The sequence below is a fragment of the Rhinopithecus bieti genome, unplaced genomic scaffold (assembly GCF_001698545.2).
Source record: "Rhinopithecus bieti isolate Rb0 unplaced genomic scaffold, ASM169854v2 scaffold_17174, whole genome shotgun sequence".
Classification (NCBI taxonomy): Eukaryota; Metazoa; Chordata; class Mammalia; order Primates; family Cercopithecidae; genus Rhinopithecus; species Rhinopithecus bieti.
In genome coordinates, this window is record NW_016808962.1 from 1,282,554 (window position 1) to 1,300,412 (window position 17,859).

A 17,859-nucleotide genomic window follows, 5' to 3' on the forward strand; every position below is an offset into this window, starting at 1 on the left:
GGAAGGCGGCACGGGGCGGCACCAGCATGGGCAGCCAGGCCCAGGAAGGGTGACTGTGACTAGGATGGCACTCCCAAGGGTGGGTCCCATTCCCTCCGTGGAACTGTGGGCTTAGTGACTCGGAGCAAACCCACAGGGATGGGCAGCAGGGAGGAGGAGGCAGGGCATTCTGCTTCTGTGCCCGTGTCACAGCCATGACAGGGACAATGCTGAGTGTGAATCTACAGATTTAAGCACCTTCTGGAGATCTATTTATCTTTCCTCTCTCACTTCTTTCTCCTCAACTGCAGTGCCAGCGACTAAAGTGATTTCAAAGGTGGGCTCCAGGTGGCAGCAAGTCCGCTGAGGAAATAACATTTAAAAATCCTTCCCTGACACTCTGCTGCCCCTACCCAAAGACCCAGACAGAGATCCCCGGGCAATACAGGACCCGGATTGTCCACACGTTGACTCTGCTACAGCCAGGACCACCCACTGCACCTTAGCAAAATCAAGCAGGGGTACAAATCAGACACCTGGAAGAGGACAGCCCACCCCACCAGCCGGCAATGCCCGGTCTCCTCTCAGAAACACAGGTGCTGGTCCCATGCGGCTCCCACTCTGCGGGCTCAGGTCCTTTGCAGGCATGATGCATTCAGCTCCCTGGAGTTGAAAGACTGTCTCTCTCCTTCCACTTACCCATCAGAAAATAAAACAAAGTTTTATCCAGATCCTTCTCTGTGTTAGATGCCAGGAATGTGATGAAGACTCTGCCCTGGAAATGTCCTGAGGCTGAGGGAGGGAGGACGACACCAAATCCCAACCCAGGTTCCACTGGGAAGTCACATCCTTCAAATGCAGGTGAGAGCGAGGCAGCAGAAACAAAAGGATGGAGGGAAGGTGAAGGAGGAAGGCAGAGGAGGAACCGAAGTAGAGAAGGGGCAACGGGAGTTTCCCTTTCAGAGGAAGACACAAACAGACTTGGTTGCCAGAGGGAGGTGAGAAAAGGGGCAGTAAACCAAGGAGAAGGGAGGAGCTGGGGCACCCAGGGAGGACACACGGGAAGGGATGAGCAAGTTTAAAGGTCTTGCAGCCTCCAGAGGGGGCGCGCCCTTCCTGAGACACGACCTGATCAGCTGGATGGAATTCTCCCTTAACACCCTCCCGCCAGCCCCCACTGCCTGTCCACCAGCCTCATGGGTCCTACAGGGGTGCATCCCATCACCTCTCACATCTCTGCCCCGCCGGACTCTGGGGCGAACCATACATGTGCACACAATAAGCGGAACCCTGGACCAGCCCTACTCCCAGCGATCGGGTGATCTGCAGGTATCTTTGAGGACTGGGCACGTGACCCAGCAAAGAAACTTCGGGTGCTTTATGGGAAAGCTGCTTCAAAGACGGTGCCACTCCTGCAAACTGTGGGTCTCTCTACTGTATGCAAGGCAGTTCCGGAAGGCCTGGGAAGGACAGTCAGGGTGACCCATAGGTTCTGTTTTCAGCAACAGGCTCTGAACCAATAAAACAAAACTAGAGGGATACTAGAATGCCTCCGAGGGACCAGGCACTGCAGACTAAGATCCTCAGCTTTATTTGAACATACTTGTTTGTTCCTGAGAATTACGTGCTGCCCAGCACCCCAGGGCGGGCTCTACTCTGGGGTTCCTGAGACTCAAGTAGAGTGCTCAGTTGGGCGTTGCAGAGAAGGAATTAAAAACAAACACAAAACACAAACCCACCACAACCTCAGCGACACTGGGACTTCACAGTAACCCAATCTCATGCTCCTCTGGAAAAATCAAATTCCAACGAGCTGTTCACACGGTCTCTCTGCCAGGTGACACAGAGACCTGACCTCTGATGCCCATCGCACACTTGGTTGGCCCTGAAGCGTCAGAAAAGTTTACTTTCATTCCAAATGATGGAATTCTCACTTGCCTGGCTTTCAGGATTTTTTGTAAACTTGTTCATTTGCTGTTTCTCTACATGTGTGCATATACAAGTGCATGGCCTGTAAGAAGTGCTCAGAAAGTGGCAAATGTCTCAACCTAGGCATAGCCATAAATACCTGCACACATGACACACATATGTTCCATATCACATGTCTACCTATGTGTGTCACTAAAATGTGATAGAATTTAAACAGATGACAAGGTGGTTCCTGGCCTAAATGGGATGGCCTGGTCAATGCTTCTATGCCAAGGAGGTACACTAATCTGGGGGGCACCTTGGTAACGCCCTCAAAGGCTCTGACGGGGCAGGCCCCGGCCAGTAACAAATGTTGAGAGGCGGACTGCATATTCCATCTTTGGCCCTCTCAGTGACTCAAGACATCTGACCCTTCTGCAAGTCTCACAATCCCAGACCCTTCCAAGTGTGTCAAGAAGAATGGGTGCGTTTTGGCCAGGAATCACAGCCTGAGGGGACAGTGGCAACAGGTGCTTCAGAGAAAACGCCCAGGCATTTTACCTCTTGATGCCCAATGCTCTTGGGACACCACTGTGAGGCAGGCTGCTGTCTAGAGGGGATGGAGCTGTGGGGAGGTGGATTACAAGGTGAGGGCCTTCAGAGGAAAGTAAAAATGCAAGGGGTACCAGGTAAATGCTTCCAGTAGGGAAACATCCTTGCATATTTTATATGCTGGGCCTTCATAAGCATTTTCTTCCAAGCCATTCCCAGTTCTAAGAGGCATCCTGCTGGGCTGAACTACCTTTTCCTGTTCAGAGCGGCAAGGAGGAGACAAGCCCAGGCCCAGGCCCTAGTTTTGGATTCCGGATTCCATACCAGCCACAGGATGCTTCGGAAGGGACCCCAGACCGAGAGCTGCCCCAAGGCCAGGACCGCCTCCCTTCCTCAATCTTGGGATGGAGCACAACTCTCATAGACAATGGGGCTCAGAAAAATGCTTCAATAAGGAAGTGCATTTTGAATTTAAAAAATGAAATTTTAAGATAAATTTGTGTAACACTACCATATTCATAGGCTGAAATCTTCATTTTTAAGAGACTGCCCCAACACCATGCATGGCACACATATTCTTATTTTACTTAGATTTAAAAGATGCTTTCAGAGGTTATGCAAACTGTTCCAGATCACAGAGCTACAGAGGGGCAGGACCAGAGCCACATCTGTCACCAAGCCCCAGGGCCAGCATCAAATCCTGTTGGCAGCACTTCAGAATAACTTCTACATGCTGAGGGTCAAGAACAGTCCACCAGGAGAGGAGGAGGTAATGGAATGAGCTGATAGATAAATTTAGAAAAGCAAAGATTCCTCTAAACCCAAAGTGAGCAAACAAGAGAACACTCAGCATTAGAGAAGTCTGCAGGCTGACATGGGGACGCTTCCAAGCTGGCCTGCTCCATGGATGAGGTATCAGCACATAAAGCCAACACCTTTTGTTTTTTTTTTTAAGCTTCATCACCCTCAAATGAATTCACGTTCTCATCTCAAAAGACCCCTAAAGGCACATTCACAGGCCAGCACTTTAGGCTGACCTCCACAAACCCAGCATTGAGGTTTACTTTTAAATATAATTTAGAAGCAGTCAACTTTTCTTTTTCATGTTGTTCATCTGGGGCAGGGGTTGGAGGAGGCTGCGATGTTTGCTAATTCACGCGTTATTTGGGGTCACCATGCACCAGTGTGCATTCTTTGGCACAAATCAGAATGCAGAGTACATCACAGGCGTGTATTCAGGCATGTCTATTCCTATGCACACTTACATATGCCTACGTACCTGAATATAAACCCATGGAGAAATCCAAATAGGAATGCATGTGCTTTTGAGGCCCCAGAAAATCCAAAGTAAACAAGGGCCTCTATAAATGTCACACATATTCACATATTCACATTCAGTACATGCCTTTGTCTCTATTACAAACATTCTCATTAAGAGATCATAAAAATTCAACAGAAAAGGGAGTTGAGTACAGGAAAGAAAGAAAGAAGATTGGTAGAAGCATTGTATCTGTCAAGTTTTGAAGGATGACAGCTTTTTTAATCAAAATAAAGCATTGTGTCAAAATAATCTCTCTGTCTCTGTCTCCCTCTTGCCCTCTTCTCATGCTGTCTCTCTCTATCAAACCCTGGGGCTCTGAAAATATTTCAATAAGAAAGTGCATTTTGAATCTAAAACCAAGTTTTAAGACAAATTTTGTTATATTACCATATTCATAGGCTGAAATCTTCATTTTTAAGAGACTGCCCCCAATACCACACATGGCACACACATTCTTATTTTGCTTAGATTTAAATGATGCTTCCAGAGGTTATGCAAACTGTTCAAGATCACAGAGCTACAGAGGGGAAGGACCAGTGCCACTGGTACTGCCCTTTTCTTCCTCCCTGTGGCAAACATCATCACCCTTTGAAACCTACCAAATCCAGGAAGTCCGCACAGCACCAACTAAACCCTGGTGTCCTCTCTTGTTAACCAATGAGGACCACTTGGCATGTTCCCACTCCTGATCAGTCTCATGCACTTGCACTTGGATGGAGGCAATCCTCCCAGCCCTTTACAAAGCCTCCAATCGACAGCAGAGAAGAGGCTGCATGCTTGGAAGCCAGGCCCCTAAAATGCCTACACCCTACTCTCCAGAAGAACTGAACACAAAATAGAAGTTGCAAAATATATAAGGGCATCCATCCTCTTGAAGTAAACGAACATTAACTGCTAATCATTTTCATTGAAGCCGAAAGTCCTCAAACCCCCTCTGACTACCACTTGTAAAGCTGTTATAAGATGAAGATGCTCTGGAACTACTTAGGGGCGATGGTCTCATGACTCCGTGAATCTACTGAATGCCAGCGCGATGTTCACCTTCAAATGGCTGCTTATACGTTATGTGTTTATATTTTAAAAGGACCATGAAATAGTTTGGAAGCTGAGATGTATCAGAACCACAGCTTTTTTTTTTTTTTTTTTGACAGAGTCTCGCTCTGTCATCAGGCTGGAGTACAGTGGTGCAATCTTGGCTCACTGCAACCTCCGCCTCCTGGGTTCAAGTGATTCTCCTGCCTTAGCCTCCCGAGTAGCTGGGACTACAGGCGTGGACCACCAGGCACAGCTAATTTTTGTATTTTTAATAGAGATGGGGTTTTACCATGTTGGCCAGGATGGTCTCGATCTCTTGACCTCATGATCTGCCCGCCTTGGCCTCCCAAAGTGCTGGGATTACACGCAAGAGCCACTGCGCCCGGCCAGAACCACAACTTTTTAAAGGAAACCTTTACTCATGTCTTTTTTATTCATTTGTTTTGAAAATATCATCAAGGTTAAGGATCAGCTAAGAAACAGAATAACTTACATCTTACATTTCATAATTTTATATATTTTTGCTTATATGGGAGACTGAGCTTAAATGACTCCTTTTGTTACATTTTACAAATATTTTGTTTTCAAGAAAAGCATTTCCATTTGAGGCTCCCATGTGGAATTTCTGAGAAGCCTAAGGATACTGTCCTCCAACACATGGTTCCTGAGGCATAATGTGGCCATGTGGGCAATGCATTCAACAGACGGACCATGGCAAGGGCTGCCACTCATGCTCCCGCTTGAGGGCCCCAGATGAAGTCTGGTTGGACCCGTCTTCATGAAGCTGGAGGCATTACATCAGTGCCTACAGCTGCTCTGCCATCTCCCGCCCCATCCCCAGTCCTTCACACTATCACAACCTCTTTTAAATGACAATACATCCCTAGGAGAATTAAACAGTATTTAAATTCATATTTAAGTATGCATAATGTGAGTAGATACTGAAATACCCATTAGTTTCCTGGAGTAGCTGCTGCCATTTAAAACAAATTAAAACGAGCACACTGGACACAAGCACATCTCTGGGAAAAGCAGGGTTCCTGGGGCTCAGCCACCCAGGGCCAAGTGCCCAGGGGCCTTCTCTGTCCTGACTCATGCTCTGAACCCAGACTTACAGTTGTCACTGGTCTCCTCAGTTCAGGAAACTGCTCTTCTTGTGGATGCTCTGTTCTCCTAACAGCATCAGTGTCCACTATTTGCTGAATGTTGTTCAGGTCTGGGTCAGGTGCCAGAGCTACGTGTTCTGGTCCAGTCTTCTCAAGAACCACGTGCAGGAGGAATGACTACTGTTGTATAGGACATGAAACTAGGGCTCAGAGAGGTCCCTAGAATTGCCTGAGCTCACCCAGATAGGAAGTCTCAGAGCCACAATGTGTGTGCATCCAGCATTTGATCAGAGAGAGAAGAAATGTCAGCAGAGGACCCACCAGACACCACTCTACCGTGTCCTTCTAGGCCTCCCTGTCTGCTGAGAGGTGCTTCGGACAGCAGTTTCCAACAGATGGATGTTGTTATCACAGAGCTTACTTGAGCCTGGCCATGGGACTAGAATCCAAATGCTGAATGCTGAAAATCTCTCAAAATACTTGAATGTCAAAATGCAGAAAGATCTCTTTGGTCACTTTAGGCTCTGTTCTTCACGACTAGTTAGCTAACATCAAGCAGACTAAAAAAAAAAAAGGCAGTGAATTTCTACTGTTTGGTGTGTGAGGGAATCTTGGGGCCGATGGAGGGGTTGATTCATAACGTTTGCTAAATCCTGTGATGCAAACAATCCCGCCCTGGCAGATCCCAAGCTGCCAATGTGCTGTCAGCTGGCTCACAAAATTCCTCACACTTCAGCAATCAGCTCTCGGCACCAGCAGGCTCTGGCAAACCCCGGCTTTGGGTGTCCATCCCCCTTGGCTCCTGTTAGTCACATTGTTTAGAAAAGGCTCCTTTCATTCACGCATCTATTAATAAATCTAGAGATGCTTTGGTTTACTTTTTGTGTATTCTGTTTATTGTTTATTGAAGAATCACTTGTTTGTGGGAAGGGTGGGTGAAGGATGCCAGTGGCAGAGGCTGGCCCCAGCCGGCTCCCAGGTCACTTGGCACGGAAGCCTTACGGCTAAACTAAGTGCCCATTAATACCCCATTTTCCATGATGTGATTATTACGCATTGCATGCCTGTATCAAAACATCTCATATGCTCCATAAACACCTATACTATGTACCCATAAAAATAAAAAATAAAAATAAAAAAAAAAACTAAGTGCCCAAAGGACCTGGAGAGAAACACAGAGAAGCGTGCAGGCTGCATTTGGTTACCCTACCGGGTTACAGATATCCTATCTGGATGCAGATGGGTCTATCTTGTGACAGACTCTCCTTGACCAAACCTTAATCAGGCTCTTCCAAGCCCTCTTCTCCACTAGGCCTCAGCATTGGCCTTCCACATCCAACCGTGGCAAGCTCAGTTCCAGCAAGAATCCTGCTTTTCATCCCCCAGGTTTGATATCTAATCACCCTTGATATGTCATCAAGCTCCTCATCCCTCGCCTTTTGTGTCTACGTCCCTGGCCCACCTGTAGCAGAAACCGTCTTAGGCCAGTTTAGCAAGAACCGCCACCCTTGATGTCCCTTCTTAGTGACTTTCCATCCACCAGATCCTTTTGCTCTATTCCTTGGCCATAAATCTCCAGCTGTCTTTGCTGCATTTGTGGCTGAGCCCAGCACTTTCTCCTATTGCAATAGTCCTGAATAAAATCTGACCTTACAGCCTTTAACTAACTGGGCTGTTTCTCTTGGACACCTGTCCTGGTGGTTGTCTGGAAAAGAACCTAACACATGGCGGCTTATGCTGACTAAGGCTTATGCTGACTAAGGAGGAATCAAGTTACATTTTAGTAATGTGATGTACAGAGGAATTTTATAGAGATAGTGTTATACTAACTGCATACTAACAAGAAGCCAGAACCCAATTTAAACAATAATGACAAAAGCAATAAAATCAGAAAGAGCAGTCAGGCTCCAATTCCACTGTGTTAAGGTCAGCTGATTGCACCACCTGAATGCTACACAAATGTTCTGATTTCCTCCTATCTCTTCTGAAACCATGTGGTCTGTTCCACCCCACTGTCTACCCCACCATGTTCTTCATGCAGTAGCCACAGTGATGTGTGAAAATGCAAATCTGAGCAGTCACCTCCCCATCTTGAGGTTCAGTAATGACCTCAAATTGCATGAGGATGCCACACCATCACCTTCTGGGAACTACAGAGAAGGGCTCCTGGCCTGGCTCCGCCTTCCCAACCTCTTACTCCACCACTCTTCTGCCAATCTCCTATTGCCTTTTTGGCTACTCCATTCCCCTTCTACTTTTGCCCCTCCCAAAAATTAGCAGCCATGAATCTGTTCTCTGTATCTACAAGTTTGCCACGTAAAAAGGGTGACATATATGGAATCATACACTATATAGACTTCAGGTTTTGACTTTTCTCACTCAACCTAATGTTCTAGCAACCCATCCCGGTTGTTGTGTGTATGAATAATTCACTTATTTTTATTGCGGAGAAGTGTTCCATGGTATTAATGTACTACAATTTGTTTAACCACTGGCCTGTTTGAGGACACCTACTTTGTTTCCAGTTTGGGGCTATTAAAAAGTTTCTGTATAGGTTTTATGTGAACATAAGTCTATTTCTCTGGGGTAAATGCCCAGGAACGCAATCACTGAGTCACATGGCAGATGCAGGTTTTTTGTTTTTAAGAAACTGCCAACATTGTTTTCCACAGCAGCTGTACCATTTTAACAATCCCTCCAGCAATGTATAAGGGGTCTAGTTTTTCCACATGCTCACCAGTATTGAATGCTGTCACTGTTTTTTATTTTAGCCACTCTGATAGGTGTGATTTAAATTTATATTTTGCTAATGGCTAATGATGTTGAGCAACTTTTCATGTGCTCATATACCACCTCTATGTCCTCTTCAGTGACACGTCCCTTCCCTTCTTTCGGCCATTTTCTATTTTGTTTTCCCCTACTGAAGAAAATCAATTTACGTAATTTAGTCAGTGACCTTTTTTTTTTTATTTCAACTTTTATTTTAAATTCAGGGAATACTGAATTTGCTTAGGACAATGGCCTACAGCTGCATCCGTGTTGTTGCAAAGGACATGATTTGGTTCTTTTTTGTGGCTGTGGAGTATTTTGATGGTGTATATGTCCCACATTTTCTTTATCCAATCCACTATTGATGGGCATCTAGGTTGAGTTCATGTCTTTGCTATTGTGAATTGTGCTGTGATAAACATACAAGTGCATGCGTCTTTTTGGTAGAATGATTTGTTTTATTTTGGGTATATACCCAGTAACGGGACAGCTGGGTCAAATGGCAGTTCTGTTTTCAGTTCTTTGAGAAATCTTTAAACTACTTTCCACAGTGGCTTAACTAATTCACATTCCCTCCAACAGTGTATACATGTTCCTTTCCTCTGCGGCCTTGCCAGCATCTGTTGTTTTTTTGACTTTTTAATAATAGTTTGGCTCATTTTCCAAGTGAATTGTTTGTTCTTTACTGCTGAGTATTGACAGATTATATACATTCTAGATGATATTCTTTTTTTTGGACATAGGGTGTGCAAACGTTTTCTCCTACTCTGCAGTTTGTCTTTTTTATCCTCTTCACAGATTCTTTCCATAGCAAAAATGTTTAATTTTTTATAAAGTCTAATTTATCAACTTTTCCTTTTATGGTTCATGCTTTTGTTGTAACCTTGTAACTCTTTGCCCAGTGATCCCAAAGATTTTCTCCCATTTTAAAAAATACTATGTTTTACAATTTACATTTAAGTCCATCATCCATTTTAAGTTAACTTTTGTATAAAGTGTGAGCCTTTGGTAGCTATTCATTGTTTTGCCTATGGGTGCCCAAGTGCTCCTGCATCATTTGTTGAAAGGCTGACCTTCCCCCACTCGCTTCTGTACCTTTGTCAAAAAAATCAGCTTGGCTTATCTGTGTAGGCCTGTTTCTCAGTTCTCTACTCTGTTTCATGAACCTAAGTGTCTGTTCCTCCATCCACACCACAGTCTTGATGACTGTAGCTACTAAGTCTTGAAATTAGGTAACCTTATTCCTTCCACTTAATTCTTTCTCAAAATTGTTTAGGCTATTCTGGTTCCTTAGCCTTTCCACACATTTTAGAATTATGTTGTCTATATCTACAAAAAAAATCTTGCTGAGATTTTGACGGGAATTGTGGTAAAACTGTCTGTCAATCTGGAAAGAAGTGACAGCTGTACTAGGTTTCATTTTCCATCCATGAAAAAAATTATGTCTCCCCACTTATTGAGATATTCTGTGGTTTCCTTCATCAGCACTGTGCAGTTTTCAGCACACAAGTCTTGTGCATGGTTTGTTAGGTTTACATCTAACCATTTAATTTTTTGAGCTATTATAAGTGGCATATATATATATACACACACATGTATACATACAAGCTCATATGCCACCACTGTCCTCCTCATATATGTATATGTGTATATATATATAAGTACATACGTATACACATGCGACATAACACATGATATATACATACGTATGTGCACACATGTATATATACGCATATCATATGGAGCACACATGCACTATTACATGCACACACATGCACACCTACACATTACACGTGTGCATTGCATGTGCAGGACATATGTGCAGTGTGTGCATATGTGCATGCATGCCCAACTGTAGACTTACAAACGTGCATATATACACATATTCATACATATATGCATGGCCATAATATATCACCATATACATGCATATACATATGTTGCAGTATATACATACATATGTGTGCGTTGTGTGTATGTGTATATATATATATTTTTTTTTGAGACAGAGTGTAGCTCATTGCCAGGCTGGAATGCAGTGGTGCAATCATGGCTCACTGCAACCTCCATCTCCTGGGTTCAAGTGATTCTCGTGCCTCAGCCTCCCGAACAGCTGGGATTATAGGCATGCACTGCCACACCCAGCTAATTTTTGTATTTTCAGTAGAGACAGAGTTTCACCATGTTGGCCAGGATGGTCTAGATCTCTTGACCTCATGATCTGCCCACCTCTGCCTCCCAAAGTGCTGGGATTACAGGCCTGAGCTACCCCACCGGGTCGTGACTTATATTTTTAATTTCAGCTTCTACAGGTGCATTGCTAGCATACTGAAATACAATTGGTTTTTGTATGCTGAACTAGACTCCTGCAAACTGGCTGAATTTGTTCTAGCAGTTTCACTTTTTGTTGTTGTTTTGTTGCTCCCTAGGATTTTCTTTTCTTTTTTTTGAGACAGAGTCTTGCACCGTCGCCCAGGCTGGAATGCTGTGGCGCAATCTCGGCTCACTGCAAGCTCCGCCTCTTCCCTGGGATTTTCTTTTGGACAATCATGTCACCAGCAAACTCAAGATTCCCTGGGGCTTCCTACGTAGATGATCATGTCAACAGTAAAAAGGGACAGTTTTATTTCTTTCCTCTCATCTGTTGTCTTTATTTTCCTTTTCTTGTATTATGTCTCTGTAGAACTTCCAGAACTATGTTGAAAAGAGTGCTGTAAGCTGTGGGCCTTTTAGATGCTTTTATAAGGGTGAAGGAGTTCCTGTCCTCTATTTTGCTGGAAGTTTTGAGTCATGAATGATGTGAATTTTGCCAAACTCTTTTTATTGCTTTTTTGGATTGATTTAGTTGTGAGCTTTTTCTTTAGCCTGTTAGTATAGTGTATTACATGAATGAATTTTCAAATACTAAACCAGACTTACATCTCAGAATATGTCCCACTTGGCTACCCTGTGTCATTCTTTTTGCATATTGCTGTGTTCTATTTGTTTATGTTTTGTTAAGGAGTTTTGTGTCTGAATCTGTGAAGGATATTGGTCTGTAGTTTTCCTTTTTTGCTCTTTTTGTCTGGTTTTAGTATCAGGGTAATACTAGCATCACAAAATGAATTAGGACATGTGCCCTCCTCTTCTGTTTTCTGGAAGGTATTGTGTAAAATTAGCATTAATTCTTCTTTACATGTTTGGTAGAACTATCCAGTGAAAAGTGAAGATTTCTTTTTTGGGAGATTATAAATTACTAGCTCAATTTCCTTATAGTTATAGGGCATTCAAGTAGTCTATTTCATATTGGGTGAGTTGTGATAGTTTGTGCTCATTGAGGAACTGGTCAATTTCACCTAAGTTATAAAATGCATGCATGTAGTTGTGTGTATTTCTTCATTATTCTTTTGGTGTCTGCAGGGTCTTTAGTGATGGTGCCTGTTTCCTTCCTAACGATAGCAATCTATGTCTTACATTTTTCTGTTAGTCTTGTTAGAGGTTTGTCAAATTTATTCATCTTTTCAAAGAACCAGCTCTTTCATTTCTCTATTACTTATCTGTATCTTTTTTTAAATTTCTGCTTAGATTTTTAATATCTCCTTCCTTCTGCTTGTCTTGGGTTTACTTTGTTCTCCTTTTTCTAGGTTATGGAGGTAACAGCATAAACTATTCATTTCAGAATTTTCTTCTTTCCCAAGAAAATGTGTAAGAAAATTTCTGATAAGTTTTCCTCTCGGTGCTGCTGTATTAAAGCAGTGGATAAAGCCATGTCTCACAATTTTTGGTATTTTATCCTCATTTTCATTCAGTTCAGTATGTTTTTGGATTTCCCTCGAGACCTCCTCTTTGACGCATAGATTATTTGTAAGTGTGCTTTTTAGTTTCCAAGTGTTGAAGATGTTCCTGTTGTTCTTCTGTTACTGATTTCCAGTGAGTCCATTGTGGTTGGAGAACATGCTCTGTATGGTTCAGTTACTTTCAGTCCTCTGAAGATTGTTTCCTGGCCCATAAATACCATAAATAAGGCCTACCGGGTCCCTTGGCCCTGAGGTCCAGGGCTAGCTGACCTTCTCCCCATCTTTCAGAGCTTTCTTACAGTTGTCTTATACTTACTCTCCAAGGTTTTAAGTTGTACTTAGCAGGAGAAATAGAGAAAAGTATGTGTAATTCACCCTCCAGGAAGTGAAGCCTCTCCCTCATGGTACTTTAAAGCAAATACTGTCATTCATACGCACATCAGTCTCTAAGCCTAAATGATACACAGTTAAGCATCACTGCAGGTGCCTAAAGCTTACTCTTTCAAAACTGCACAGTGGCTGCGAATGGCAGGTACTATGGTCTGCATTTTTAGATAAGGAGGTGGAGGTGCCTGGAGGTTACCTAAATGTACGAATTACATGGTTATTCCATGACGCTGAGACTTTCCATGTGCTTTTTCAGTTGTGATGCTAGGTCACATCTAGGTTAGACAAGACAAAGTGAAACACTAGCCCTGTATAATCTGCCCATGGCTGTGGAGTGGGCTGACAGAGCTGAAACTCTGACTTTGCCACTTACTAGCTACTCAACTTCTTCACGTCAATTTCCTTGCCTGTAAAACGAGGGTAACAGTAACAGTGACCCACAGAATGCGACCGCAACATGGAAGGAAATCATTCTGTAAAGATCGGGAGACACATTCGGTACGGGCGAGCTACCTCTGTTATTACTGTGCTCTCAGAGGAGTCTCACAACTCCACTTGACTTTGCAGAGCAGGTGGGGCCTCCAGGCAAGGGCACTGGCTCACCACGCTGTCTGATGAAAGCGTCCGCTAAGTCAGCATTGTGTTATCTTTGTGCTCCTTGTGGGTTAATGTGAAGCTGACCCTCCCTGGGGACTGTTGAAATAAAACTCTAGAAGGCTCCCATGAACATTCTTATCATGTCTCCTTTTTATATTTAAAGGCAAAGGCCTGACTTCTTCCATGTGAATATTTATATGCAGATAGTACTCAGGACAAGTTGGAGCCACCAGAATCTAACACATGCTGGTGTGCAGACCCATCGTCATCCACACATGGTGTAACGCTCATTCACACACAGGACACGGAGCCCATCTCCAGGCTGGGACAACTGGGCCATCATAAGACAGCCAGGTCACTGGGTATCCCACGCTGAGTACCCAGGCTTCCTGCAGCATCCTAGACCCTTCTGGAGTTTAGACCGGCTCAACATTCTCTGATGCTCCATACAGTGATCTTACAGGCCTTCCTCAGGAGCTGTTAATGAGTGTGCAGGCTGTTTCTAGTATTTTCTTTCCTCAGACTTATTACCCGCCTTCCACTGCTTGTCATCTACCTATTTCAAATGAACTCGGCTTTGGTGTTGCAGGAGAAGACAGGATTCCAGGCCAGAGGGCTAGATGCCATGCCAAACCCACTGAACACTTTCAAGCTAGGAGCCAAGTACAGTCACCTCCATGAGGAGAAGGGGCTACATGGGGTGGAAGGGACATCCCTCTCTCTGCATCTGTTGAAGTGATAAAAAATATAGAACAGACGCAAGGCTACCTATGTGCGAGTCCATCATGCTAATGCATATTAGAACATACACACTTCTCACGTAATGCTCATATAATGTGTATCTTAAAATGCAGCTTATTTTAAATTTCAGTCGCACTTATCGAGAAATACAGGCAGTTTAACTGCTATATACTACATATGAAGAGAGCCATTTATGGTCCTGTAACCATAAAGGGAATTTTAGGAGAAGGATGTCTTTCTATTATATCGTCCACAGGCTTGGTTTACTCTGGAGAAAGGGAGAGAAAGGGAGAATGGAGCTAGCTGTCATGATTATAATACTTCTGGGTAAGGGGCAGACGAAAACACAAGTTAATCAAAGTCTCTCACTCTCAGATAATGTGCCTAATAACTATTAACAGCGTCCTTCACCAGGGCAGAAAAGCAGCAGCGTAACGAAACTCCCAGAGAAGAGTGATTTTGAAATGTGCACGAGCTTTTGGTTTGTATTCTCTCTCCACCTGCCCGAGCTCAGCCTTGTCCTGGACTCTCAGGCAAGTCCTCAAGACCACCCAGAAGTGCGCAGTAACTCGACCTAAACACCGCCTGCTAACACTCCTTCGCCTGAGTCAGCTGTGCAGACAGACGGACGTGATCAGACCATGGATAGAGCCCCTGAGCTCCTGCACAGATCCAGGGACAGTGATTAGGCATCCAATAATAACAGACAGGAGGGGCCACAAGGCACGCATGAGAAGGCAGCTGGGGTGGCAGAGCTAGGGGCACCCGTGTGGCACGATTTCCACAGAGAACGTAAAGTGTGAGGTGGGCATTCTAGTTTCTTCAAAAGCACCAATGCTAAGCTGCTGACGGGCACCATTCACAGTCCCATCAATTGTGTATGAAGGGGCTGAACAGGAGGGTTCCCCACAGGATGCCAGGCAGCGACGCAAGGCCAGGTTGCCACCAGACAGTGGATTTCACAGCCACATCCCTGCATCTTCCCCAGCAAAATCTGTCCTCACCCAAGGCTTCTGAGATATGACACAAACGGAAATATTTCTGCATAAGAGTTCTTCTCTGTAAAAACGGTGACCCTGCGATGCGACACCTGAGCTGCCACGCTCCTGTGACTCGCGGGTGGATTTCTTACCACGTCCTCCTTTGTGCTGACTGGCCGGGCTGCTCAGTGGGGGCTCAGGTGGGCTGAATGGAGGATAGCGCGGGGCTGTTTTCACTGGAAAAGAAAGCAGAGCAAGGGGCTGTTGTCACCCTCCTTTGGCATGGAGCAGCATGCAGCTAGTGTTACTTCGTTCTTACCGTATGGTGTCCCTGGAGACACAGGAAATGCTGGAGTTGAACACATGGACTCCTTGCTACTTAAAATTCTGCCATCGATCATATCGAGGTCTGGGGGATAGCCAGGGGTCATGGTCTGAAATTGGCACAGGGAGCAGAATGTGAGAACAGGAAGTCAAGTGAAGGCCCCTCCAAACAGTTGTGGCTCCCCCAGGCTGACCCACTGAGCGAATCCCTCCACTGACAGCAGGACAAGGAGGCTGAGGACTGGATCCACGGCACAAAACCAGCCCGCCTCTCCCAGCCATGGAAAACTGGAGAACACTTTCATGTTCAACAGTAAAGGAAATGGAAGGTATCTTATGACCCATCCTTCTAATACAATATACAGCTAATAAGTGAAGTAGACAGAGTTTGTAGTGGTACAGGTAAATGAGTGTCTCAATATTAAGAAAAAAAGCTGGATAAAACAGTCCTTAACCGTGGCATTAATACAGTCACCGATGCATAAAAACACATAGTATTTTAAATACATAGCATAGAAAAAAGGCTGGGCAGAAATATTCTAAATATTAATAGTGGTTTCGTTTGTGAGTCAAGACTAGGTATAACTTTTTTTTTCTAGTTTATTCTGTAGTTTCCAATCCTGCCAACTTGAAAAGAAATCCTACCCATCTCTAAAAAGATTTGGATACACCGACCCGCTTTACTTCCATTCTGACTAGAAGCCTTACCTAGGCCTCTTGGAAGAGCACGAAGCTCTCATCTGTGGCCCTCACCTGTGGATCACCTGCTAGGAAGGTCTCGGAGGGAGGACTGAGGGCCCTGTGTGATGATCCTGAAGGAAGGCTGTGTGTGCCACTGGCTGCTGCTGTCGGACTATGGAGAACAGCTAAGGACAGACCTATAAGAGCCCTACCTCAAACTCACACAACCCACCCACAGGCTGTGCTCCTCGTGCCCATTCTACAGATTAGAACATAGAGGCTCGAATGCCCTGAGTGAGGTGGCCCCACCAGCATAGCTATCTCTGGGGTGCATTACCCAGGCCAGCTGACTGCACACTGTGCTCTCCCAGCCACACCGCCTGCCAGGTACAGAGGAACCACGACTACATTTGTGGAACCAGGACGGAAGGTGGGTGCGGAGGGTAGTGTAGACTGTATTCAGGGACAAGGCCTGGTCATTGCCCATTCACCCGGGGTTCCAGGACAAGAAAGGGAGTGGAATGGGCCCAGAAACTGGGACCTGGCCGTGGCACATACCTCTTTGACGTCTGCTGGTGAGGGGAATGGTGGCAGGTTCGGGGCATGGTCCACACCAGCCTTTCCCCATGCACATTTGGAGAAGGGCAGCTGCCCCCCAGTGTCGTTGTCATACTGCCCCAGGCTCAGCTTCCTGAGTCTCCCGCCCAGGGGCTGTTCAGGTGAGGAGCCTGTTAAAAGAGAGACAAGCGGGCTGCAGGGCACTTCCTCAAGGCGCAGTGAGGCGCCCCTTCCTTAAATCTCGTCTGCTGCTTCTCAAAGGTGCTGTATGCTGCATCCTGGTCACCATTGTTCCAGGAAGATGCTGTGGTTGCTGCAGGCAGATGATGGGAAACCTAAGGCATTCTCAGACTCTCAAGGGATGAACAAGACCACAGCCTTGGAAACGTGCAGCTTCACCAGTCCAGCATGCTCCTTCCAGAACAGGCTGCTTGGGGACAGGACCAAGCATCCGGACTCACTTGCAGTGCTGGGAAAGGACAGTGCCCTGATGGAATGCTGGGTAGGACTGACGAAGACCCAGCTGGAAAGGAGGCCCTGCATGCCACCCCTGGTGTCCTGTCAGGACCAGAGTGCCCTGAGGACCACATATCTGCGGTGACCTCGGGCAGAGCGTGGCCCGACTATGATAATTTGAATCTCAGCAATGGGAAATTCTGGAGGGGGAAAAATCCTGTTATTTCAAGCATCAACAATAAACATTCACCATCCTAACTGTCCTTTCCAGAAACACCACAGGCGGTTTTTAATGACACAGATCCCCGGCGTCCCCACTCTTGACCAAATTCTGTTCTCTTTGTGTTGGGGGAAAAATGGCGGTCGGGCTGGGATCTAATTTTCTAAAGCCTCTTCCCAAGGATTCTTATGATTTGCCACTTAGGAAAAAATCTGCTGCCAGCTATTAAAAGAAGAATGTTTCTATTGAATGACGTAGTCCGAAAATTCAAACCCAACAACACTATTCCCTACAGCTTCGATTTAAACTATAAATACATGCTCCCTGTAAGTGCAGAGTTCAGAGTAGCATTTCACTGAAAGATGGAGTTTGATTCACCAACATGTATGCCCCACATAAGGCTCCTCTTAGAATGATTTTGTTCCAAATTGGTTAATGGCCGCCCTCCAAAGTGAAATACATCATGATA

General features: G+C 45.1%; 1 protein-coding gene across 12 annotated transcripts in view; it reads right to left on the minus strand.

Annotated features, from left to right (window-relative positions):
- TNS3 (tensin 3) overlaps nt 1–17,859 on the minus strand; it is a 311,508-nt gene that overhangs the window by 50,226 nt on the left and 243,423 nt on the right. For all 12 annotated transcript variants that reach the window (XM_017888090.1, XM_017888093.1, XM_017888091.1 and 9 more), the window contains 3 exons: nt 16,715–16,884; nt 15,471–15,585; nt 15,304–15,387 (listed from right to left, as the gene is read on the minus strand). In XM_017888090.1, the coding sequence (XP_017743579.1) occupies nt 15,304–15,387; nt 15,471–15,585; nt 16,715–16,884 (369 nt within the window). The remainder of the gene's footprint in view (nt 1–15,303; nt 15,388–15,470; nt 15,586–16,714; nt 16,885–17,859) is intronic.